General features: G+C 37.5%; 3 protein-coding genes and 1 pseudogene across 3 annotated transcripts; all 4 read left to right on the forward strand.

Annotated features, from left to right (window-relative positions):
- The first annotated feature begins 386 nt into the window (after positions 1-386).
- LOC122654937 (SKP1-like protein 1A) lies at positions 387-953 on the forward strand. The gene has a single exon (XM_043849193.1). The coding sequence runs from the start codon at positions 387-389 to the stop codon at positions 951-953; it is 567 nt and encodes a 188-aa protein (XP_043705128.1).
- Positions 954-3800: 2847 nt separating this feature from the next.
- LOC122654939 lies at positions 3801-4329 on the forward strand (annotated as a pseudogene).
- Positions 4330-7179: 2850 nt separating this feature from the next.
- On the forward strand, positions 7180-7780 carry LOC122657108 (SKP1-like protein 1A). Its single transcript, XM_043851883.1, has 2 exons — positions 7180-7398; positions 7504-7780. Exons 1-2 carry the CDS (start codon positions 7180-7182, stop codon positions 7744-7746), a joined length of 462 nt encoding a protein of 153 aa, XP_043707818.1. The 3' UTR covers positions 7747-7780.
- Positions 7781-14918: 7138 nt separating this feature from the next.
- Positions 14919-15472, forward strand: LOC122656544 (SKP1-like protein 1A). The gene has a single exon (XM_043851105.1). The coding sequence runs from the start codon at positions 14921-14923 to the stop codon at positions 15470-15472; it is 552 nt and encodes a 183-aa protein (XP_043707040.1). The 5' UTR covers positions 14919-14920.
- The last annotated feature ends 3932 nt before the right edge of the window (positions 15473-19404 follow it).

The raw sequence follows: 19404 nt of genomic DNA on the forward strand, positions 1-19404 counted from the left end.
AAATAAAAAATTACCTCTAAACCGTATCATGACTAAATATGGTAAGAAATTTATATGAGTTGCAGGACTTTATTTTCCATACATATATCCAATATAAAAAAGGGTTTCATCAAAAAATAAAAAAATAAATAGTGTAAAGATGCTTTTTTACTTTAATCGTATTGGATCCCTCACGCCATTCTCTTTCCAAAGTCACGCGTTTCCTCTGCCTTCTATTCTTCTAACTCCGCACTCTCTTCCACTATAAATAGACTCCTTCCCATTCATATCTTCTTATATTTTAGCTTTGTCTCATCGTCTCTTTCTTTGGTTTTGATTTGCAAATATCATTCTGTGTTTTTCACTTTCGCCAATTTCTAGGGTTTCAGAACGTTTCTGCTCTTACAATGTCTTCCGCTAAGGTATTTCTGAAGAGCTCTGATGGTGAAACCTTCGAGGTCGATGAATCCGTCGTCTGTGTCTCAGAAATTCTCAAAAACATGATCGAAGATGGCTGCGTGGATGATACGATAACATTACCAAACGTCAGATCCAGAATTCTCCCGAAGGTGATCGAGTACTGCAAGAAACAGGTCACCACTGACAATGGATCCTCGAAGAAGAAGATGAAAACGACCATTAATTGCGATGGAGATGGCGATGAGAAAGGGAAAAAAGCTCTCCCATGGGAAGACGATGGAGTAGATTTTGGGAAACGAAAAGCAGAAGTTGAGGAACTGAAGAAGTGGGAAGCGGAGTACCTGGACATTGATCAACAAGTGCTTTACGAACTCATGACCGCTGCAAATTATCTGGACATTAAGGGATTGTTGGATATGACGGCGGAAAAGGTAGCTAGCATGATTAGGGAGAGAACTCCGGAGCAGATTCGTGAGGTTTTCAATATCAAGAATGATTTTACTCCTGAAGAAGAAGAGGAGATCCGGAAAGAGAATTCCTGGGCTTTCTACTGAGTTTTAATCTAAAGAGGAACGAGGTTGAAACGATTGAGTAATCAAAATTGTTTTTATTATAAGGGAAATACACAAACTAGATATGAGAATTAGGATCTTTGGTTTTAGGTTATTGGTTTTTGAGTGGGCAGGACTATAGTACTAGATTTGAAAAATTTTCTTCTTTCTTCTCTGTAGCTTGTTTCTGTGAACTATGTTCACATTCTACTCTATGTCAGAATGTCTTTCCATGCTGATGGGTTTCTTCTATTTTTTATTTGGGAAGCAGTTTTCTTTCCAGGAGTGTGGCCTACTCCCATGTGTCTATCTCTCTCATCTTTAAAACAAGGGGGTACAGATATCTTTTCACATGGGGAGGAAAGAGAGAGACTCATGGGAGTGCTGGCGTAGGTGACAGAGAACTTTTTCCCTTTTTATTTTTATTGGTGTTTGTTTTGGAATGTCAATTTTATTCAATTCTTTCGGCTTCAACCCCATCTTATTTTGCATCTAATTATAATTTTTTTTTTTTGGGTAGAAATCTAATTATACTTGATTACTGCTAAAAGATTGATTAGGAGTGAGGAGAGTATTAGTCTGTGAGATTTCAATATCTTTGTTTGATTAGTTTGGCTGAAAGTAATTGTGAGGAGGGGAGGACGAAAGTGGAAGAAGCCCTTTGACTCCGTGAGAAACATGGTTTGTAATCTAAAAGATGCATTTATCCTTGTCTGATAGGTTTATCTAGGGCTGCATTTTAAAACCCCAGTCCAACCCTGAGTCCCCTTAGCTGGGCCCAGGTTCGACGAAGAAGAAGAAGAAGACAGGGTTGGGTTGGATTGAGCTGGGCTCTGCCAATGCCTCAACCCTGGCCCGGCTCGGCCCTAACTTAGGATTGGAAATTCCCAACCCTGACCCGCTCTTAGGGCTAAGATATTTCAAACCAGACCTTGTTCTAAATCAAAGCGGGCTCGGGCAATCAGGGCTAAACTTATACCCCCAGGTGTATCGATCGGTATCGGGATCAGTTTGGATCGATACTGATCCGATCCTGGTATTTTTTCCGAGACCGAGATTACAAACCTCGGTGAGAGTCACTAATGCTCTATCGAATGTTGAATGCCTAGCATGGGTCTTCTTACTTGCTAAATATTTTTAGGGAGAAAGAACGCTACTTGATCGCATATGGGGCTACGCACAGAACCTAATGTTATCTTGAATTATTATCTTATTAATCTGTTTGCAATATTATTTTACATGTTCAGGCTAGCGCAAAATAATGTTAACTAATGTTTTATATCATGTAGGGAATTTCTTAAATTCTATATGCTGAAAACCCATATACTGAGAGAGATATGAGTCACTATTGTTGAATCTATGCTAGGTGTAATAATGTTTAAGCTTAGAACACCATTCATGTACTCAGAAATAGAACATAAGATGAGAAAAGGCTTGAAACCCATCTCTGGTTATCCATTACCGAAGTGGGTTTCGAAATATTTTTTAAAATTTTCAGTAACAGGATATATGAGACTCCTCTACTCTTCCAACTTCATGAAAGAGGAGAGGGGGGGGGGGGGGGAGAAGAAGAATTGAGGGCGTAGCTGAAAGGGACCTAATGCTTGTGTTGTTGTTGTAACGGTTTATCAAAAAATATAAAAAATAAAAAATCTCCATTTTCAAAATCGAGGGCATGCTGAAAGAGTCATAGCTAGTGGAAGCTGAACCTCTACTTTGATCTTCTCTTCACTTGCAATTTTACCGAATCTTAACTCTAATTCTCCAAAACAAGCGCTCCCTAATCTCCTCTTCCTACATTCAAGTATTAGCATCGGATCACAATGAAATCCTAAATCCACCGCCATTTTCAATACCGAAAACACAAAATTACAAACAAAAAGTAAATATATATATATATATGGGAAAAAGATCTCTATATTTGGTGGTGTTTTCTAAGCCCTTTCACAGGGTACTGTGAAATGATGCCTTTGCCTCTCTGGGTAGATACTTAAGTGCGCTCCCCTAGGTATTTACTGATTCATATCTGATTTGGAATAGAATCAGTTTAAAATTGGCTGGGACTGTAGACATTAGAATGGGAAGAAGAATCTAAGATTTCTCAAACCATGCTCCCTAGTCCCTATTATAGGAGATTAAGTCTGATTAGTTTTTACATTATACACTTACCTAAGACGAGAGAGAGGGGAAAAGATAAGAAAGAGAACTGACGAAAGAAGAAGAACATTAAGATGAAGACACTTAGGGGATAGGGGGGAGAGAGAGGAAAAATTTTATGGGAGAGAATTTTGGCATAATTAAATTAATTTTTTTTATAGTAAACCTTAATTATATTATAATACTTATTTAATTCAATTGATTTTTTTTTTTTTTACCTTAATTATATCAAAGGTCTTAAATATACAGTAAGAAGATTGTCTGCATGGAAAATGCAATCGATGATTGATATATGAACCTAGATTACTGGTTACTTCTTGTTACGGTGACAACCGGTTTCTTGGGGATTCAACAAGGGAGAGAGAGCTTTACCAAGAAAAAACAACAAGACAGAGAGATCCGGATAAGGGAAAAAAATGAGTCTCTATTTGGTAGTATTTTCTACACTCTCCAATGAGTGAGCATGCCTGGGTATCTACGTAAGGACAGAGACGTCATCTCACGATACCCCCTGTGAGTATAAAGATGCTTTTTTACTATAATTTCCAAAGTCACGAGGTGCCTATTCCGTTTATTCCTCCAACACCTCACTCTCTTCCATTATAAATAGGCTCCTTCCCATTCGTATCTTCTCATATTTTAGCTTTTTCTCATCGTGTCTCTCTCTCTCTCTCTCTCGTTTCTGCACTTACCATGTCTTCTGCTAAGGTAATTCTGAAGAGCTCTGATGGTGAAACCTTCGAAGTCGATGAAAACGTGGTCCTTGTCTCAGTAACCCTCAAGAACATGATCGATCGAAGATGGCTGCGTCGATGATACCATAACATTACCAAACGTCAGTTCCAAGATACTCCCCAAGGTGATCGAGTACTGCAAGAGACAAGTCACAGAAGACGATGGAGAAGATTTTGGGAAACGAAAAGCCAAAGTTGAAGAACAGAAGAAGTGGGAAGCGGAGTACCTGGACATCGATCAACAAGTGCTTTACGAACTCATCCTTGCTGCAAATTATCTGGATATTAAAGGATTGTTGGATATGGCGGCGGAGAAGGTAGCTAGCATGATTAGGGGGAAAACTCCGAAGCAGATTCGGGAGGTTTTTAATATCAAGAATGATTTTACTCCAGAAGAAGAAGAGGAGATCCGGAAAGAGAATTCCTGGGCTTTTCATCGAGTTCTAATTAATAATGTAAGAGGAACGAGGTTGAAACGATTTGAGTAATAAAAATTGTTTTTATTAGAAGGGAAATAAGGATCGTTGGTTTCAGTACCTTGTTTCTATGAATCTAGTATTTTAATTTACAATGTCTTTTTAAGTTGTTGGTTTCTTCCATTTATATTTTGGGAGCTAGAAAGAACACCACCCGGTCGTGCCCCACATGCCTCCGCTACGTTCTTACACCGGTGGAAATGATCGCCACATTGTTAGTCATTTTCATGGTTACATAGGGTGCGGTGGTTAATTTGTACCCTCCTGTGTCAGGGTGCAGGGGTGGTGTGAAATACATGATTGAGAGGCATGTGTTGCGTGATCGAATGGCGTGCATTGCGTGATTGGGTTGCATGCACTCACGATCAGGGGGCGTTCTCTTTCTTTTATTTTTTTTATCGGTGTTTTTCTGATTCAAAGTGAAGCTGCAATGCTTGCTCTATTTCAGTAGATTGAAAGGGCAAATTATCTTGCTTAAAAGGAATTTAATCTTGCCCCCCTAATCTAACATATAAAGAGATTTGATAGCTTAGAAACATCTCTACGAATTAAGTAAGAGAATCGATAGACAGCCCACAAGAGCAAGTTTGGTTAGAGTTGAGATTTCTTAGCCAAGGTCAAGCTGCTGAGTTTTGGCTGGGAATTACAGAACAAGTAACCTCAAGCTTGACCTAGCTAGGTTTTAAAAAATCTGCCCCATCTAGCCTGAGGCTCTGTTTTTTGTTTCAAAAATCATGCCAAACATGCTGCCCTGCGCCCTGACACTGATGCAAAATGACCGCGGGGGAGGGGGGGGGGGAGGGAAGAAGAATTATTGAAGGCGTAGCTGAAAGGGACCTAATCTCTACATTAATTGACTCAAACCCGAGCTTGGTCCAACCATTTATTTTTGAACAGGAAACCAATCTTTGCTAACTCCAGTAAGCATAAATCTCTCTCTCCAAACTCTCTCATTTTGCTTCTTTTTGGCACGACGATACAAAAATTATTGTAACTCCATCATATGGATGATATCAAATCGATACACTTCTAGTTGCATTGGAAATAAGACTTGATAAACTACAAGTTCCATGTATATGCCTGTTTTCAAATCTTCCATGTAACCTACCCAAATTTACTCCAAAGTTGACACATGAGTGCTAACCTATGAATATTTCATTGAAAGGCCATGACCCCTTCACCTAATGTTGCCACATGCTGCCATTCACTGAAATACATCGTTATACATTGCCAAATGCTATCATATGTGCCCAGATACCTCAATATCGGTGCCAAATTGACATGTCACTTGTGCACCATTTTCAACACTGCGCAACTACCACATCTACATAAGCGTGCCGCCTATGCTATATCATCACACCATGCCCGTGCACTGTGCCCTAATTACCATGCCACCATCATGTTCACTGCCATACTCTATGATAGACTGCAACTAACAAATCATTGTACACAGCAGTACACATGTATTGCCAAATCAATGCACCTGCCACTGCACCCTGTTTGTTGATATTGCTAGTCATTGTGATATTGCCATTAAGGGTGTCAATTTGGAACTGAAATCGAAATCAATCGTATAAAACCATACTGAATCGTACCATTGCAAATTTGGTATGGTTTCGGTATGGGAAAATAGATTCTTTTGGTAAGATATGGTATCAGTTTCTAAGACAAAATCTTCAGTATGTATTGATACCATATCGAATTTGTACCAAACTGAGGCTAGAGTGTATAACCAAAGTACCAAACCCACAAAATCGAAACACTAATTAAGTTTTTATTCCTAATTTTGTTTCGAAACATGAAAGATATATATTTTAAATTTACATGAAATTCTTGCTAATCATATCCTTCTCTTTTCCCATATATCTACAATTCTTTCAATTAGTGACCCTTCTTCTAGCTATTGATATCCTTTAAAAAGAGGTTGGTTCAAACACCTGAATCTATAGTATATATCCAGGTATACATTAGAACTACATGAGGGTCCCTTTTAGCTAAAAAGGGAATTCGGCTGATGGCCAAGCCAAAGGTGGGTCTTTGGCAATTTTGGATCCTCTACTGCTGAGCTATCCAGCAGGACCGTACTGTCCAGACACGGTGTTGCGCGCAAAGATCGCCTTACCCCCACTCGGGCAAGGCGTTTGGGCAGGGGTAAGGCAGACATTGCGCATATCACCGTGTCTGGGTAGCACGGTCCTGCCGGGCAGCTCGGCAGTAGAAGATCTAGATCCGTCTTTAGCAGGGTATGGCTTCCTTTGTACTTTTTTTCTTCTTTCTTTAATACAATTTGACATTTTAGCTATAAAAAAGAGGAAAAAATCAGAACTACAAGAGGCAAGTGTTCAAGCTCTTTCATCTTCCATTCTTCTATTGTATCATCCTCTTCATCATTGGTTGTGGGTGAAAGTGAGGATGTTAGAATGGCTCAATCAAATCAAAGCTCCCGATAATTAATGGATTGTTTGATCTGTTTGAGCTGTGCCAATATTATGTTTTTGTTACTGAATAAAAACCGTTTTTGATACCAAATACAATCTGTATTGGTACGGCACGATTTCAATATATGTTTTCCATACATATATCCAATATAAAAGGGTTTCATACTTTCATAAAACAAATAGAAAAATAAATAGTATAAGGATGCTTTTTTACTATAATCTTATTGGATGCCTCACCCTTTCCACAGTCACGCGTTTCCTATTCCTTCTATTCCTCTTTAACTCCTCACTCTCTTCCACTATAAATAGACTCCTTCCCTAATTTTGCTTTTCTCATCGTGTCTCTCTCTCTCTGGTTTTGTTTTGCAGGGTTTTTCATTATTTTCCCCAATTTCTAGGGTTTCAGAACGTTTTTACCTTTACAATGTCTTCCGCTAAGGTATTTCTGAAGAGCTCCGATGGTGAAACCTTCGAGGTCGATGAATCCGTCGTCCGTGTCTCAGAAACCCTCAAAAACATGATCGAAGATGGCTGCGTCGATGATACCATAACATTACCAAACGTCAACTCCAAAATTCTCCCGAAAGTGATCGAGTACTGCAAGAAACGGGTCACACACAATGGATCCTCGAAGAAGAAGAAGATGAAAACGACCATTAATGGCGATGGCGATGGCGATGAGAAAGGGAAAAAAGCTCTCCCATGGGAAGACGATGAAAAAGATTTTGGGAAACGAAAAGCAGAAGTTGAGGAACTGCAGAAGTGGGAAGCGGAGTACCTGGACATTGATCAACAAGTGATTTACGAACTCATGCTCGCTGCAAATTATCTGGACATTAATAGATTGTTGGATATTGAGCCGGAGAAAGTAGCTAGCATGATTAGGGGGAGAACTCGGGAGCAGATTTGGGAGGTTTTCTATATCAAGAATGATTTTACTCCAGCAGAAGAAGAGGAGATCCGGAAAGAGAATCCCTGGGCTTTCCAGTGAGTTTTATTGCTAAAGGAACGAGGTTGAAACGAAAGAGTAATTACATACTGGGTATTAGAATTAGGATCGTTCGTTTTAGGTCACTGGTTTTTGAGTGCGCAGGAGTATAGTCGTAGTTGAAGATTAGAATTTTTTTTTTTTTCCTTCACTCAATAATTTACAACTGAAGAATATAGTTTTTTAATTCAGAATTTCTCTTTAAGTTGTTGGGTTGCTTCTATTTATATTTGAATTTTTATCCTCTCAATTTGCCTGACCGTACTTCACGTTAAGTACATCTAATAGAGTGAGATGGACTCCATATGGACCCCACCTCGGGCAGTGTGTTTGGGTAAGAGGTAGGATAGTCATTTTTGCCCCCTCTATTTATTTTGAGAGAAAGAACACCACCACCCAGTTGTGCTGGACATTCCACCCCTGTGTCCTTACATCGGGAGCCTTGTGCACTGGGTATGACCTTTTTATTCAAAGTGAAGCTACAATGCTAGCTCTATTCCAATAGATTGAAAGGCAAAAGTGTCATGCTTAATAGTAGGGCTATAAACGGCTCGGATTCACTACTATCCGAATCCGAATCCATTTAACAAATACAGTATCCGAATTCGATCCGATATTCGACGGATATTTAAATGGTATTACCGTATCCGAATCCAAGAGTTTATCGGATATCCGGATACTATCCGATCCGATAAACTATCCGATCCGATAAACTATCCGATTCATGAACAATTAAACTTATGGATTTTCAACTCCGAATACTGATTTTCGACTCCGATTACCGATTTCTGACTCCAATTACCTAATTTATTAAACTGCTGCCTATTCTTAGAAAGGTGTTATTTTGTTCTTTAAGTTGGATTATCATTAGGTTAATGGATAGATTGATCCTGTTATCTTCAAATCAAACCTCAAAATGAAGTTTTTTACACCATTGTCATTTGAAAACTATACCCATGGTAAATAGTAATACTTTTCACCAAATGTAGGTAATAAAGTTCAAAATGACAGTAGTGTAGATTGAACCTGTGATTTTCAAATCAAACCCCAAAATGAAGCTCTTCATGTGTTTAACAAATCCTTAAGCATGAGTTCAAGGTAAAAAACTAGCAAACACTTGTTCAAAGACAAACACCATAGTATTTTGCAATTCTAAACTAAACTACCGGAAATAAACGATTACACTAGTACACTTCTAAATAGGATTACACATATAAATACTTTGCAAGATTGTCATTAGTTTGTGCTTCAAACAACGAAGCTCCATTGATAACAATTCCAACCAATGTGAAAATTGGAAACCATCTGTCTGCAATAGAAATATGACAAGCCTTAGCAAATGATCTTATCTAATTAGTTCCTTTACATTAACCAAAAGACAGCATCAAAGAATAGTGAGAATTGAGAAACATTTGATCATATTATAACCTTCCATAGAATTACAAATTATCTAAAAACATAAACCAAAGGAAAGAAGATAAGAAAAACAGAGTATACCAATAGAGGACTTCATTGACCATTAAGCAATCTTCCCAAGAGAGGTCTATGAAGTATAGCCATGAAGGCCAAGACCCATGTAGGACTTATCGGTACACTTCAAAGGAGATGGAGTGACCTGCATGAACAAATAATTAATTCAATAGGACACCTCTTGGATGGGGCTTTACCTAAAACACAACCATCTTTTACATTAATTGTCCTTCAAGTTGATCTTTTATGTACAGTTATCCATGTTTTTACATCCACTCAAACTCAAGCAGCTCTTAGGATTGTTAAAATAATCCACATTGCATTAATATTTTGGGTTACCAAATCCAAGAGTTAGAACTTAAGGTAGTCTGAATTGAAAGCACAATTTGGCAGCCGCACAGTTAGTAGCAACTGAACATTTAACATTGGGTACACAACTAATCTAAACTTCACCTCATATTACATTCTAAAGATTTTAGGACTTATTACAGTCAACATCCATGTAGCATTTTCAACTTCATGAGGATTGGAATTGACATATCGATGGTTGAAGGTGTACCCACCGTCCATGTCAACCTTGTGATCATCCTTGAAATGTGCAACAAATATTGGGTAAAAACCTTATGTTACTAAGTTCATGGCAACAAGATTCTGCACTAACCATTCTAGTTATGCAGATCTTTGAGAAAGGTCATGGATAGGGGTGGAAATCCATGGTGTGACTGACCAACACTTCACCAAAGAATAATGGTAGAGTTATTAATGCAAGGAAAAACTTGTACACACAAAGTCCAGACCAATTTCAGCCCCTGGTCATGAAGTAAGAGATTATGCCAATCATAATATGTGACCTTTCAGACCTGTTGAGACCAATTAGATGGTTATGGAGACCAGTTCATGCAATCCCTTTCAAGGATTCATGCCGTCTGTAAACTACCTTACTATGCAATTATGCAACTCCAAGGCTTGCAGACCTGATGGGTCCAATTTTCAAACTCATTTGGGGTTTAATCAAGCAAAAGAAACTGAATGAGACAAGAGCTTAAAGTGTTCAAAGCCTGAAACTAAACACAAGAAACCGAGAGCTGAGAGCCTGAATCAAAGTATAAACATCTATCACTGCAAAAACAAACCCGCAAAAATGGAAAGTTGTAAAGTATAAATTTAAGTATATCTTCCCCAAATGGATTCTTCGGTTTATTGCCTAGCACAACACCAAACCAGAGATACTTGCGAGAGACAGAACCAAGAGAGAGATACGGAAGAAGAAGAAGAATCGTATACCTAATTAGTCCAAAGCGAGAGTCGAGGGGGTTGTGCGAATGCCGTTGCCATTGCAATCGCCGCTGCCGCTAAGAGCCGAGAATCAAGAGTGAGTGACTGACCTTGAAGCTTGAGGGTTGAGTGCCAGCGCCGTTGAGAGCTTGAGTGTTGAAATTCTGAGACTTGAATCGAGAGTGAAAGAGGGAGAAAGGGATTCAAGAGAATAGGAAGCCCTAATTAGGTTAAGACTTAAGAGTGATATTATGAAAATTTATAAAATACAAATAATAAAGGTAATACAGTAATATTGATATTTATTTATAAAAAATATTAAAAAACCATAATTTACAATTGGATAATAAATTATCCGATTATTATCCGACTCCGAATAGAACTATCCGACTTCGAATCCGATTAGCTTTCGGACGGATTCGGATATTTTTCGAAAACCAAAATTTCGTATTCGAAACCTCTTAAACGGATTCGAACTCGGATCGGATTTGAATTTTCGGCTATCCATTTATAGCCCTACTTAATAGGAATTAATTTCACCCTCTAATCTAAAATATAAAGAAACTTGATAACTAAAAAACATAATAAAAAATCAAGAAAGAGAATCGATAGACAACCCACAAGTGCAAGTTTGGCTAGAGTTGAGATTTCTTAGCCAAGGTCAAGCTACTGGGTTATGGCTGTGAATTACAGCACAAGTAACCTCAAGCTTGACCTATGTTTAAAAAGTCAAGGCATATGTTTTCAAAAATCGGCCCCACCTAGCCTGAGGTTCTTTGGTTTAAAAAATTGCATAACGACATGCCGCCCTTGTGCATTGATAGAAAATGATCGCCGTACCCTTGATCATTTTCATGGTTCCAGGGGATGCAACAGTTATTCTACACTCCCCTATGTAAGAGTGTAGGAGTGACGTGTGTTGCATGATCAGATGGCGTTCTCTTTCCGTATTTTATTTTTTATCAGTGTTTTTCTAATTCAAAGTGAAGTTGCAATGCTTACTCTATTTCAGTAGCTTGAAAGGGCACAGTGTCGTGCTGAAAAGGAATTAATCTCGCCACCTAATCTAAAATATAAAGAGATTTGATAGCTTAAAAACATCTCTTCGAATTAAGAAAGAGAAATGATAGGCAGCCCACAAGTGCAAGTTTGGCTTAGAGTTGAGATTTCGTAGCCAAGGTCAAGCTATTGGGTTTTGGCTGGGAATTGTAGAACAAGTAACCTCAAGCTTGACCTAGCTAGGCTTTAATTTTCAAAAATCTGCCCCATCTAGCCTGAGGCTCTGTCTTTCGTTTCAGAAATCATGACAGACATGCCGCCTTGCGCGCCCTGAGTAATGGAAAATGACAGGGGGGAGGGAGCGGGAGAAGAAGAATTGAGGGCGTAGCTGAAAGGGACCTAATTAATGCTCATGTTGTTGTTGCTTCGGCTTATCAAACGAAAAAAAAAAAATCCCATTTTTAGAATCGAGGGTATAGCTATAAGGGTCATAGTGGAAGCTAAACCCCTACTTTGATCTTCTTTTGATTTTCCATTAAATCAAATCTCAACTCGAACTCTCCAAAACAAGTTCACAAATCTCCAATTCCTGCAATCAAGCACTAGCATCGAATCACAATGAACTCCTAAACATCTATGCACACATACTTTGCTTGAGATCTTCAATGGAACCAATAAAAAGTCATCAAGAATGCTTTTCAATCATCAATGTAGCCATCTACCATAACCTCGTCAAAGATTTAGCATTTTAGCCATTTTCTTCCCTCTTTTTCTCTTTTAGGGATGTTCTTCTTTCTCTCTTTTTGAAGATAATGAAAATGAGTCCTAAAACTCGCTTAAGAATCCAATGACTCAAATCCGAGCTTGGTCCAATCATTTATTTTGAACAAGAAACCAATCTGGCAGACTAACCTTTGCTAACTCCAGGCATAACTCTCTCTCTCTCTCTCTCTCTCTTTGTAATTATAATTGGGCTGAATTTATTTATTATTATTATTATTATTTTTTTGCATCTGAAAGAAAATTAAAAATCCAACAACTTTCTTAGAAATAGCCTTACTCAAGTTTTGCCTGTAAATCTGTAACATGCTAAAAAATTGATCCAAAATCAGATGAAAAGAAATTGTCATGTGTTAACCACGAAAGAAGAGAGCTCCCTTCACGAATGTTTGTCCATATTAGAAATTGGGCAGAATGAGCCTCCTCCATGAAACGGCCATATCTTCCTCGTCCAAACTTAGATTGATCCGATTCTTTTTTTTTTTTTGTATAAAATAAGATTCAAAGGGATCAAACTTTTATGGAGACACAATCAAACCAGGTGCAGTACACAATTTCCAAAAATGGCCTTGAACCTGACTAATATGCAGAAACTGTTATCTTTAGCTTATGCGTCATGCTTGAAGATTATGCCATAACTCATTACTCCGATATTGGATTGATCTCATTCATTTTTTCTTGGAAAGCTAGCTCACATAGCTTCATTTATTATGTTTTGTACTCCTCCAAATTCTCAATATAAGACAACTTAAAAAACTCACAAAAATTCTACAAGTTAAACTTGCAGTTTTCCTCACATAACTTCTTTATTTTAATGCAACTTGGACCAAAATTCTCGTGAAGGTTTAATGTGTTACGACAAACATGCAATTGTAGGAAAATGGGCAGAGAGCATGCTTTGAAACTCCAAACTCTCCCATTTTGCTTTTTTTCTATACTACGATACAAAAATTATTGTAACTCCATCATATGGATGATATCAAAACGATACACTTCTAGTTGCATAGGAAATAAGACTCGATGAACTACAAGTTCCATGTATATGCCTCCTTTCAAATCTTCCATTTAACTTATCCAAATCGACTCCAAAGTTGACACATCAGCGCTAACCTATGAATTTTCCAGGTCATGAACCCTTCACCTGATGTTGCCACATGCTGCTATTCACTGAAATACATCGTTATACACTGCCAAGTGTTGCCAAACTGACGTGTCACTTGTGCACCATTTTCAACACTGCCCAACTACCATCACATCTACATAAGCGATCCACCTATGCCAAATCGATCATCATGCCATGCCCATGCACTGTGTCATAATTACCATGCCACCATCATGACTATTGCCATACTCGATCTATGATACACTGTCAGCTGCCAAATCACTGTTCACATCAGTACACATGTATTTAAAAATCAGTGCACCTGCCGCTACACCCTGCTTGTTGATACGGCTAGCCATTGTGAGGTTGCCAATTTAAGGGTGTCAATTTGGAACCTAAACCGAAATTGATCATGTAAAACCATATCGAACTGTATTAGTACAAATTTGGTATATATGGTTTTGATATGAGAAAATAGATTCTCTCTTGGTAGGATACCGTATCAGTTTCTAAGACAAAATCTTTAGTGTGTACTGATATTGAACCGAATTTGTATCGAATCGAGACTAAAGTTTATAACCAATGTACCAAACCCACAAAATAAAAACCCCAAGTTTTTATTCCAAATTTTGTTTCGAAACATGAAAGATATATTTTTTAAATTTACATGAAATTCTTGCTAATCCATCTCTTTTCCCATATCTCATTAATCTACAATTCTTTCAATCAGTGACCCTTCTTCTCGCTATTGATATCCTTTAAGAAGACCTTGGTTCAAACTCTTGAATCTATGACATTCACTGCTCTGACCAGGTATAAATTAGAACCACAGGAGGGTCCCTATTAGCTAAAAAGAGAATTTGGCTGATGGCCAAGCCGAAGGTGGGTCTCTAATAGGGTATGGCTTCCTTTTTTCCTTTTTTTTTTCCCGTCTTTGTTTAATACAATCTGACATTTTAGATAAAAAAAACAACAGGTACAAATCAGATTTACAAGAGGCAAGTGTTCATGCTCTTTCATCTTCCATTCTTTTATTGTATCGTCTTCTTCGTCATTGATTGCGGGTGAAAGTGGGATATTAGAATGACTCAATCAATTCAAAGCTCCCGAGAATTAATGGATTGTTTGATTTAATTGAACCGTGCCAATATTATGTTTTCGTTACGGATTTTTTGATATCAAATACAAATGTATCAAGTTGGTACGGTATTGAAAATACAATTGTATTGTACGATTTCAATATATGTTTTCCATACATATATCCAATATAAAAGGGTTTCATACTATCATAATACAAATAGAAAAATAAATAGTATAAGGATGCTTTTTTACTATAATCTTATTGGATGCCTCAACGTTTCCAAAGTCACGCGTTTCCTATTCCTTCTATTCCTCTTTAACGCCTCACTCTCTTTCACTATAAATAGACTCCTTCCCATAATTTAGCTTTTGCCATCGTCTCTCTATCTCTCTCTCTCTCTGGTTTTGTTTTGCAGAGTTTTTCATTATTTTCCCCAATTTCTAGGGTTTCAGAACGTTTCTACCCTTACCATGTCTTCCGCTAAGGTATTTCTGAAGAGCTCTGATGGTGAAACCTTCGAGGTCGATGAATCGGTCGTCCGTGTCTCAGAAACCCTCAAAAACATGATCGAAGATGGCTGCGTCGATGATACCATAACATTACCAAACGTCAACTCCAAGATACTTCCGAAGGTGATCGAGTACTGCAAGAAACAGGTCACAGACAATGGATCCTCGAAGAAGAAGATGAAGACGACCATTAATGGCGATGGAGATGAGAAAGGGAAAAAAGCTCTCCCAGGGGAAGGAGAAGATTTTTGGAAACGAAAAGCAGAAGTTGAGGAACTGAAGAAGTGGGAAGCGGAGTACATGGACATTGATCAACAAGTGCTTTATGAACTCATGCTCGCTGCAAATTATCTGGACATTAAAGGATTGTTGGATATTGCGGCGGAGAAAGTAGCTAGCATGATTAGGGGGAGAACTCCAGAGCAGATTCGGGAGGTTTTCAATGTCAAGAATGATTTTACTCCTGAAGAAGAAGAGGAGATCCGGAAAAAGAATTCCTGGGCTTTTCAGTGAGTTCTAATTATTAATCTAAGAGGAACGAGGTTGAAACGATTGATCAGTAATTATGTACTGGGTATTAGAAATAGAATCGTTGGTTTTGATTTTTTTTTTTTCTTTTCTTTCGCTCTCAATTGCTTGTTATTCTATTAAGCGTGGTCACATTCTACCCTAGTACTCTATACTTTACAACTGAAGAATGTGTATTTTAATTCAGAATGTCTTTTAAAGTCGTTAGGTTTCTTCTATTTATATTTTGGGAGAAAGAACAACACCAGTTACACACTTACACCACCCGGTCGCACTGGACATGCCGCCCCTGGTACTTACATCGATGGAAAAAGACTGCCACACCCTTGGTTATTTCCGTGGTTCTACGGAGTGTACCGGTTTATAAAATTTGGCTACTGGATTGTAGCCATGTTCAGCTGCTTCAATCATATGGGCAAATTTGGGGTATTTGTGAATCTAAAGGAGAAGAAAATTATTCCAAATTGTAGCTTAAGATTGGGAGCACCAGGAACATGAGTCAAATTTTTTCTGTGGCGGTTATTTCCCACTGTCAGGGTGCAGGGGTGGCATTCTCTTTCTCTTTTTTTTTTTTTTTTAATAATCGGTGGCTCCGTTTGGTTGCAATGGGAATTAAAGAGAAGGGTTGAAAAAGAAATTTTTGTAATCATTATCCCATGTGACAGTATCACTATTTCAAATCATTCCATATTTGGTTATTAAATTCCACTTTACTTTGCATCCATTACCTTTGGTTTAAAATGTAAAATAAATATTTCATGTAAAATGTATCATTACTAAATATGGTAAGAAATATAAGTAGTTTATACAATCACATGGGAAAATTACAAAAGTTTCTTTTTTAGGTTTGAAAATTTTTCCTTCCCTTCTCTTTCATTCCCCTTGCAACCAAACGGAGCCGATGTTTTTCTGATTCAAAGTGAAGCTACAATGCTTGCTCTATTTCAGTAGAATGAAAAGGCAAAATGTTATGCTTAATAGGAATTAATCTTGCCCCCTAATTTATAATATAATGAGATTCAACAGCTTAAAAACATCTCTTCGAATTAAGAAAGATAAACTACAGACAGCCCACAAGTACAAGTTTGGCTAGATTTGAGATTTCTTAGCCAAGGTCAAGCTGCTGGTTTTGACTGGGAATTACAGCACAAGTAACCTCAAGCTTAACCTAGGTTTTAAAAAATCGGCCTCACCTAGGTCTTTGGTTGCAAGGGAGAAGAAAAGTTTTCAAATCTAAAAAAAGAAACTTTTTGTAATTATTACTCCATATAATTATATTACTAATTCAATATCATTTCATATTTGGTTATTAAAATTTTATTTTACTTAACTTCCAAATCCCTTGATTTTGAAAAATAAAATAAAACTTACATTTAAAAAATATCATTATTAAATATAGTAAGAAATTTAAATAGAAATACAAGCATATTAGGTAATAATTAATTGATTTTCATTTTTAGATTTGAAAATTTTCCTTTCCCTTTCTTTTCTCTTTTATTTCCCTTGACACCAAACGCAACCTGTTAAATGCCTAGAATGGGTCTTCTAACTTGTTAGTAAGCCCTTTTACTTTGTGAGAGAGAATGTTTTGTCGATTGTTGAATGCCTAGAATGGGTCTTCTGTAAGGGTATTTATGTAATATCCCTTTATATGTTCTCATATAATTCTACTTGTATTAATGCCCAGGCTGTGAGGGGCAATCTAGTAATTAGTCCATCTGACCTAAACCCTAGTTTTCCTATATATACTAGCTGGAGGCAGCAGTCTGGGTATTCCAAACTAGATACTCAGGGTGTAATGCTTTAAGCAACTTTGTGCTTAAACCCTAAACCCTAACATCTTCTAACTTGTTAAATGTTTTTTATTATGTTGATGGTTATAAGAATTGGTATCAGTCGGCCAATTCATATACCGATTCTTGGCCGATCCTGAGTTTGAAATCAATATCGGATCAAGGGTAAAACATAAAAAAAACAATAACCTAATTTTAATAAAAAATAGGAGCTAAATCGTTCGATCTGAGTCGCTGCATTCTGGTTTGTATCAATATCATATTAGTATCGACCTAAGAACTCATTTAGGTATCAAGTTTCAAATCTCTGTATGCGAGTTTGTCTTGAGAGGTAATACAAACTCTTCACTAATTTTTTACCATGTGGAAGGTGATCTGAAAATTTTGACCATTAGATAAATAAATACTAGTCTAGATTACTCATCCATCAAGTTTTAGACTCAAATTCAATCAAAACACACCTCATGTATGACCATGTACTCTAATATTTATTAACAGTCTATGTTTTCCTATGCACCCCGGCCTCTTTACAATCTTTGCCACATGGCCAAATCTAATTTAGTCAAAATTTAACGTTTGAGCGGTCCACTTGTCCACAAAGTCATGACCCCATTTAACATGCCACATGGCAAAAATAGATCCCACTTAGACAACTCTCTCCAAATAGGGCTGCCTACAAATTCTTCTCCCTACAAGTTTAAGCATTTTTCGAAGATAATTGCAATGATCCTTATATTCTTTTCCACTAGTTCAAATTTAAATCTGTCCTAAGAGTTAGGAAGTCATTTCGAAGATAATCGCCACATTAAATGATCCTTATATTCTTTTCCATTAGTTCAAGTTTAAATATGTCCTAGGAGTTTTTTTTTTTTTTTTTGGTAGAATATGTCCTAGGAGTTAAGAACTTAGGAAGCCATTTTTCAAGATAATTCGTACATTAAATGATCTTTATATTCTTTCCACTAGTTCAAATTTAAATCTGTCCTAAGAGTTAAGAAGCCATTTCGAAGATAATCGCTACATTAAATGATCCTTGTATTTTTGTCCATTAGATCAAGTTTAAATATGTCCTTGGACCGAAAAAAAAAAAGTTTAAATATGACCTAGGAGGTTTTTTTTTGGTAGAACATGTCCTAAGAGTTAAGAACTTAGGAAGCCATTTTCGAAGATAATTCGTATATTAAATGATCCTTATATTCTTTTCCACTAATTTCAAGTAGAAAACACTTTGCTTTGTTCAATGGTTCAAGTGTAATCCAATACTTAGGGGGTAAGGTTTTCCCACGACATTCGTGTGGAGGGAATCTCTTCCACCAAAACCAATCACAGTGTGGGAAATGGTTTCTGCAACAATGACCCACATGGTCAGATATGTGAGAGTGTGTTAGTATGGGGTCTACATGGTAAGAATTTGCCCTGCCTATGTGGGTCTCTTTTTTGTCCTTTATTTATTTTAATAATTCTTTTTATTGATTCTTTACCCTTATTCAACCTTGTTATATAGTACATGTAAGGAACTATGAGAATTACTCAACCTTATTTCAACTTATCATGTATCGGATATGGTCCTAAATTAGATTTAATTTGATTATTCCTTACCAGAATTACTCTTGAATTAACTAAAGATTGATCTACACTTTAAAATTATTTTGGTTTATGAGTTGGAAAATTCAATTCCTCGTTTGAAGCTTCTATCTTTATCATAATTACTTCAAAATGGATGCGGTTTTTTATTTCATGGGGGGTATGGTAGTACTTTTGCATGCTCCTATGTTTGGTGCAAGGAATTTTTATCACCTGTGGTTCTCCTGCTCGGTACGGTTCCCTAGTGCCTCTAATAAAAGGGGGGTGGACCCCACTTGGGCAGTGTGTTCGGTGGAATGATCATTTCAACCCCCTATGAGAGGAACCGCACAACCGTACCAATCAGCGAATCTCTGGGGACAAAGGTCCCTGGCGCAAGAACCACGTGACCCGTCCCTTGTAGCACAGTCCCTCGATACCACTTTGCCTGATCACTATTCACTGCCTTGAGAATGGGATGGCTCTCCTCTCTCCTCAGTGTTCCTCTCAAACATCCAGTACCCAGATGCTAGGGGTGGGTTGTCCGCGCTTCCGAGGCAG

The sequence above is a fragment of the Telopea speciosissima genome, chromosome 3 (assembly GCF_018873765.1).
Source record: "Telopea speciosissima isolate NSW1024214 ecotype Mountain lineage chromosome 3, Tspe_v1, whole genome shotgun sequence".
Classification (NCBI taxonomy): Eukaryota; Viridiplantae; Streptophyta; class Magnoliopsida; order Proteales; family Proteaceae; genus Telopea; species Telopea speciosissima.